The sequence below is a fragment of the Guillardia theta genome (genome assembly GCF_000315625.1).
Source record: "Guillardia theta CCMP2712 unplaced genomic scaffold GUITHscaffold_154, whole genome shotgun sequence".
NCBI lineage: Eukaryota > Cryptophyceae > Pyrenomonadales > Geminigeraceae > Guillardia > Guillardia theta.
This window is the reverse complement of record NW_005434520.1, coordinates 2,006-8,869: the sequence shown is the minus strand read 5'-3', so window position 1 is coordinate 8,869 and position 6,864 is coordinate 2,006. Positions and strand designations below refer to the sequence as shown.

Below are 6,864 nucleotides of genomic sequence, written 5' to 3'. Positions count from 1 at the left end.
TCCTTGTTGTCCTCCTCCAACTTCTTCTCCCGCGCTTCCTCTTCATTGCCGTCCTAGTTCCCTCCTGACTATCCTGCAGCTTCAGAAGCTCGTTGAACGAGCTCGGCCTGAGTTCATGTGGCTCGCCGCTGGTTGCCTGGCCCTCTTTATCCGCCTCCCCTTCTCCCTCGCCCTCCCCCACTTCGTCAGCGAGACCATCGGGGCTCTGATAGACAAGGACAGTGACGCCGTTCGCTCCAACATCACGTCCTTCATCATCGCTGCCGTGATCGACTCTCTGCTGGACTTTTGGTGCGTCTTTCTCTTCGGCTACACCCAGCAGCGGCTCGTCCGCTCCCTCCGCATCGACCTCTTCCGCAACCTCCTCCTACAAGACACCTCCTTCTTTGACGCCTCCTCCTCTGGCGAGATCTCCTCCCGCCTCACTTCCGACTGCGCTGAAATGGCCAACGACCTCACTTGGGTCTTCCGCTTCACCATCGAGGCCCTGGTGCGCATAGGAGGTATCGCTGGCTACATGTTCTTCCGGAGCTGGCGCCTAGCCTCCCTTGCCTGCAGTATCATCCCTATCGTCGCCGTCGTCAACAGGTTCTACTCAGCCTGGATGAGCAAGAACGCACAGATGGTACAGGAGGCGCTGGCGGAGGCGAACGGAGTAGCGCAGGAGGTGCTCTCCTCCATGAGAACGGTCTTCTCCTTCGCCAACGAGCCCAGGGAGCTGCGGAGGTACGAGAAGGCCGTCCAGAAGCATTTCGTGCTCAACGTCAGGCAGACGGCTATTAGCGGCCTCTACTACATGGGTGTTTGTACCTTCCTCATGAGTTGTTGCGTTCAGTCCTCCCTCCTTATCTATGGTTCTTTGCTCGTCTTTAACGGGGAGCTCGAGGCGACCACCCTTCTTTCCTTCATGCTCTACCAGGTCCTCCAACGATGACGCTTCCTCCCTGCCTGCCTCTGAATCTTCCCTGCTGCTCCTACTGATGCTGCGCTGGAAGTTTGAGTCCCCTTATCCTCTTGCTCTTCCTCTCCCGTTCCACTCAGCCTCCTCTCTTTCGCTCCTCCCTCCCTCGAATCTCCTCTCTCCTCTTGTTGCCTCCATCCCATCCCCCCCTCCCTCCTTCCCTCCCTTCCTCCTCTCCTCTCCTCTCCTCTCCTCTCCTCCCATTCAGTCGACTTGACCTTGCCCCCTCCCACAGGGTCAGCTTCAAGAGTATTTCTCCAACCTCCTCAACTCCTTTACCAACCTCATCAAGAGCGCGGGAGCAGGAGCCAAAGTCTTCGAGCTCCTGGGGAGGAGGCCGAGGATCAAGAGGAGCGGGCTGATCAAACTGACCGAGGTCAGAGGCAAGGTGACTCTAGAACACGTCTCCTTCTGCTACCCCTCGCGCGAGTCCCTTCCTCCTGCTCTGGACGACGTCTCCTTCCAAGTCTCTCCGGGCAACATCGCAGCGATCGTGGGGCCCTCAGGAGCGGGCAAGAGCACCATCTTTCACCTCCTCGAGCACCTCTACGAGCCTTCCTCCGGCCGCGTCTGCCTGGACGACGTGGAGGTCAGTGAGCTGGAGCACGGATGGCTGCATCGAATGCTTGCGCTGGTGGGGCAGGAGCCTGTGCTGTTCTCGGGCAGCATCGAGAGCAACATCCTCTACGGCTACTACCATCGCCTCCTCGAGGACGGAGGAGAGAGCGGGGAGGGGCTGCAGGAGAAGGTCAGGGAGGCTGCTCGGGTCGCCAACGCGCACGAGTTCATCTTGCATCTGCCGCAGGGGTACAGGACGGGGTAGGGGAACGAGGAATCCAGTTGAGCGGAGGTCAGAAGCAGAGGATCGCGATAGCGAGAGCCGTTATCCAAGACCCCAAGGTCGACTCCTCTCCCTCCCTTCCTTTTCTCTTCCTCTCTCCTCTTTTCTCCCTCTCTCCTCCCCTCGTTACCTCGCCTTGCTTCTCTCGGCCACATCCTTTCCCTTCCTCCCCTCCCGCTCCATCCCCCCGCAACCTACTGCCATTTGTAAGCCCACATTTCTTCCTCCCTCCCCAAACTTCTTGTCTAGCCTTCGCCACGTGTCCTCCGTCGTCCCTCCTCTCTGTTTACCTCCCTTCTCCTCTCCTCCTCGCTCCTCTCTTTTTACTTCCTGCTTCATCCCTTATCTCCTTCCTCCTGCTCCCTCCCTCCCTCTCCTCATCAAGATCCCGGCAGGTTCTCCTCCTCGACGAGGCGACGTCAGCGCTGGACTCGGAAAGCGAGGCGCTGGTGCAGGAGGCGCTCGAGCATGTCATGGAGAGGAGAACCGTCCTCGTCATCGCCCACCGTCTCTCCACTGTCTCCCGTGCTGACGTCATCCTCCTCCTCAACAAGGGCAGGATCGTAGAGCAGGGAACGCACCAGGAGCTTCTTGCTCGTCCTCTCCCTCCAGATGGAGGGCTCAGCTATCGGACCCTCCTCAACCGCCAGGCTAAGGTCTTCCTCCCCTCCCCCTCTCCCCTCCCCTCCCTTTCCCCTCCTGCTCCTCTGCTGACGTTCCCTTTCGTACCTCATCCTTTCGTACCTCCTCCCTTCTCCATCCTACGTATCCTCCTCCTCGTCCTTTCTCTTTTCCATCCTTTCTGCTTCCTCCGCTCTCTTCTCTTTGCTCTTCGTTTGTCACCCGCAATTTTTGACTTCATCGCAGGCTCTGTCAGATCCCGACGCCCTCGAGTAAGGAGGAGTTGACAAGGGAATTGCGATGAGGAAAAAGACAGGAAGAGGAAGAGGAGGGGCAAGGGGAGGAGAACAAGTAGGGAAAGAGAATAGGGGGAGGGGAAGGAGGAGGGGGAGGAGGAGGGGGAGGTTTTAGGATCAATCCAAGAAGCTTTTCTTTTATTGTACATAACTCATTTACTCTCATCGTATCCCCTACACATTCAGCACTAGAGGTCCTTTCCCAGATGTTCAAAATGATCGAGGATGAAAACAAGATCGTCTGCCCAGAATTTCAGCATGTGCTCACTGCCTTTCTCCTCCGTTTCATCTCAATCACCACCACCATCATCATCATCATCACCACCACCACCACCACCACCACCATCATCATCATCATCATCATGCTCATCTCCATCACCATCATTATCCATCATCACCATCACCATCACCATCACCATCACCATCACCATCACCATCACCATCATCACACCATCATCATCATCATCATCATCATCTCCATCATCATCTCCATCATCATCTCCATCATCATCATCATCATCATCATCATCATCATCACCACCACCTTCCTCCTCCTCTCACCTTCCGTTACTCTCTGCTGGATCATGACGGCTCGGAAGAAGTGAGGCAGATCTCTGTCAGGCCGTGTGAGCAAGGCAGAAGAGCGTGTAACGGCAGGTAACGGCAGGAGGGTGACTGACCTGTCTTTAAGAGGGCTGAAGTTGATGAGCATCTTGCCGTCTTTCTGCTGGAGTTTTCAAACTTTCGAGGTCCCTTCCTCCCTCCCTCCTCCCCTCTTCATCTTCCTGCTCCTGCTCCTGCTCCTGCTCCTGCTCCTGCTCCTGCTCCTGCTCCTGCTCCTGCTCCTGCTCCTGCTCCTGCTCCTGCTCCTGCTCCTGCTCCTGCTCCTGCTCCTGCTCCTGCTCCTGCTCCTGCTCCTGCTCCTGCTCCTGCTCCTTCTTCCCCCTCCTTTTCCTCCTGAACTCCTCCTGCTCCTCGTGCAGATCCTCCTCCTGCTCCTGCTCCTCTACCGGATGCTCCCATCCTATTACGAAAGAAATTCATCGTCTTCCCTCGTCCTCGTCCTCGTCGTTTCCACCACCACTCCTCCCCCACTCTCCTCTTGTCGCTGTTCGTGCTCACCTGCATCCTCCTGTAGATGATCTGAGTAACCTGACCGAGTCGAGCATGGAACTCCTTGAGCTGCCGCTGCGCCTCCTCCTTTTCCAAGTCGTTGAGGTTTCTGTCCACCAGCTGCTGCCGGAGGGAGGGAGGGAGGTAGAAGAAGCAGACGTTGCAGGAGATCGGGTCCATCAGCAGGTAGAACCTGTTCACACCACGTCATTCTTCTATAGCGAACCAAAACCAACGGTGCGGAAAAAGAGGAGGAGGATGATGAACGGAAGAAACATGCAGAGAAAGCGGAGGAGGGTGCGTTGTAATCCCAAGGCAAAGAAGCAAGCGGAGGAGGGAGAGAGGAAGGGGAGGGAGGGAGGGGATGGAGGGAAGGGAGGGAAGGGAGGAAACGGGGTGGGGAGGAAAGAAGAGGGAGTGGACAGGGGGAAGGGGAGGAGAGGGGAACGAGAGACGTGCGGAAGTACCTGGGGTCCCTTCTGACCATTTCTGCGAACTTCTGCGAGAAGGTATACGCGCGATCTACCCTCCTTGCAAACCCGCGGGTTCCATGTCGCTTCCAGCAGAGCCAGAGCTGACATCCACCATGTGAAAACCAACAAGCATACCTTCTTCTAAATGCTCCAACTTGCTCTCCTCTCCTCTCCTCTCCTCTCCTCTCCTCTCCTCTCCCTCGGTGCTCCCTGCTCCCTGCTCCCTGCTCCTCTCCTCCACCATGAATGGAGTTGCATCCTCATCCACCTCTTCCCTTGCGTCATCGTCTCCATCCTCCCCCTCCTCCCTCCTCCTCCCCCCCCTCCTCCTCCTCCCTCCATCCACCCAACCCACCTTTAGGCAATCAGGTTTCCTTCCGCACTGCAGCGACTTCTGCCCGAGATCCAAGCTCTCTTCCTCCTGCATCATGTAAGATCCTCTCGCTCATCCGGCAACGTTGTTGTCACGTCAAGGGCAGGATGGAACAGGTAGTCCGCGACTGTACTGTTGCTCCTCTCGAGCGCCCCTCGTGGTTGTTGAGGATGAGCACGGAGCACTGCATCGGGACCCCCAGCATCTTGTGCGGATTCAAGCAGAAGCTATCGACGCCCTGAACGTGCATGTCACCCTATCAAGATGCTTCCTGACTCCTCCTAACACCTCCTGACATCCTCCTCCCCCTCCCTCTTAATCTCGCTCTCCCTCCCTGCCGCTCCCCTTCCCCTTCTCTTACCCGTCCCACTCCCACCCTGCTTTCCACTCAGCACCCTCCCCCCTCGCACTCAGGTTTTCTCCCTTCCACACGGCCAACACAAGAGTCTTCTCGTCTTCCTCGGCTCCTCACCTCAACTCCTCGTAGAAGATTTCTGTGCTCCTCCGAGAATATTGCAGCTCCTCCCCACGCGCCATCCGTGTGCAGCCACATCTCATGCCTGTCAAAAAAGAGGTCAAATGCGACACAAGACGGGCGAGAGAGGAGAAGTTATGAAAAAGACATGCTTCCATTCCATCGCCACCAAATGCTCTCCTCTCATCTCCTCTCCTCTCCTCTCTTTCCTCTCCTCTCCTCTCCTCTCCTCTCCTCTCCTCTCCTCTCCTCTCCTCTCCTCTCCTCTCCTCTCCTCTCCTCTCCTCTCCTCTCCTCTCCTCTCCTCTCCTCTCCTCTCCACTCCTCTCCTCTCCTCTCCTCTCCTCTCCCTCACCTTCTACATATCTGACAGATCTCGTCAATCGGGTCAAACGCCCCAGTCACTGTCGTCCCTGCCGTGCAGCTCACGTAGAAAGGCTTCCGTCCGCTCTCCTTTGCTCGCATAATCTCCTCCTCCAGCGCTGCAGGCTGCATTCTTCCCTGCTCGTCCGTAGGCACAGCGACCACTTGATTCGACCCCATCCCCGTGATCATGGCAGCCTTGGCGACAGAGTAGTGAGCATGGGAAGAAGTGAAGATAACAGGTTTGTCGTCGCTCCTCCAGCCATGCTCCCGCACATGAGGGAAGTGCTGGTTCCTCGCAACTATCAGCGCCACCATGTTCGCGTACGAGCCTCCGGGGGCAAAGACGCCGTCGACATGCTCCTGAAACCCCAGCATCCTCCCCAGCTTCTCGATCACCTGCCGCTCCAGCACGGAGAAGAAGGGAGCTGCCCCGTACGTGTGGATGGTGGTGTTCAGCACAGCACTGAGCAGCTCTGCCACCTGCCCTGCCGGGTCGCTGCCAGCATAGAGCTGGTTCATGAAGCGCGGGTGACTCGTTCGGACGCTGTACTTCATAGAGCTTCTGCATCCCTCGACAAATTTCTCCACAGATCCCTCCTCAGGCAGCCCCACGTCCACCTCCTCCTTCAGCTCCGCTGGCGTCCTGAACTCCAGCACCTTGTGCTCGTCTGCTAGCGCGTTCTCCGTCTCGTACTGCCGGATCAGAGGATACACCTCCCTGAAGATATCATCCAGCTCGGCCACTTCCTCAAGGTGGTGGAAGCGAGAGGGAACCTTGGCCAGCAGGAGGTCTTGCTCGCATCTCAGCTTGTTCCCCTGCGTTTCCCAGCTCTCCAACAACTCCACGTGTCCCACCTGAGAGCAACAAGTCCTGCCTCGAGGGCTGCAGAACCCTTCATGCAAGGCGGGGGGCACCATGGCGATTAACGAATGAGGGCGGTGAAGGGGTCGTCCCAGACTTTGGGTCACATATCACAGAACAGTTTCACCCGCAGATTGTATCGCAGCATTGGAATGAATCAGTCTCCGTCCCTTCGCTCCTGCGCGTCATAGTCAGTATGGAAGATGTCGGTCCAATACGTCTGAATCCGTAGCAACACAAAGACCACAAGACAAGGTTCGAGTATAAAGTGAGCGAGGTATACATCAGCAAGCTCGAGCATATAGAAGAATGACATGGGCATGGCGACCGAGAGTGTACAAGGCTCGACACGTACGATTTTGTGGCACTTAGCATGTGAGTAACTATATGATTGCAAACAACTTCATCATCAAAATCAGACGAACAAAACTTGCAACTGAGATCTTATTCTTCTACTACATCTTGTGAACATCATTTTGATCA

The 6,864-nt window shown here is 56.6% G+C and overlaps 2 protein-coding genes across 2 annotated transcripts in view; one reads left to right on the top strand and one right to left on the bottom strand.

Moving 5' to 3' along the window:
* Positions 1-2,699, top strand: part of GUITHDRAFT_119675 (hypothetical protein) — a gene marked incomplete at both ends in the record, with an annotated part of 3,096 nt that extends 397 nt beyond the window's left edge. The window contains 5 exons of the mRNA XM_005821043.1: positions 80-919; positions 1,197-1,709; positions 1,817-1,861; positions 2,198-2,458; positions 2,670-2,699. Coding sequence (XP_005821100.1) covers positions 80-919; positions 1,197-1,709; positions 1,817-1,861; positions 2,198-2,458; positions 2,670-2,699 — 1,689 coding nt within the window. The remainder of the gene's footprint in view (positions 1-79; positions 920-1,196; positions 1,710-1,816; positions 1,862-2,197; positions 2,459-2,669) is intronic.
* A 208-nt stretch (positions 2,700-2,907) lies between these two features.
* On the bottom strand, positions 2,908-6,561 carry GUITHDRAFT_166293 (hypothetical protein; the record flags this gene model as incomplete). The annotated part of the gene is made up of 9 exons (XM_005821042.1): positions 5,509-6,561; positions 5,151-5,238; positions 4,812-4,916; positions 4,661-4,726; positions 4,300-4,406; positions 3,842-4,025; positions 3,400-3,443; positions 3,281-3,333; positions 2,908-2,960 (listed from the first exon to the last, which is right to left on the bottom strand). The coding sequence occupies exons 1-9, from the start codon at positions 6,435-6,437 to the stop codon at positions 2,908-2,910; spliced, it is 1,629 nt and encodes a 542-aa protein (XP_005821099.1). The 5' UTR covers positions 6,438-6,561.
* Between the last annotated feature and the right edge of the window lie 303 nt (positions 6,562-6,864).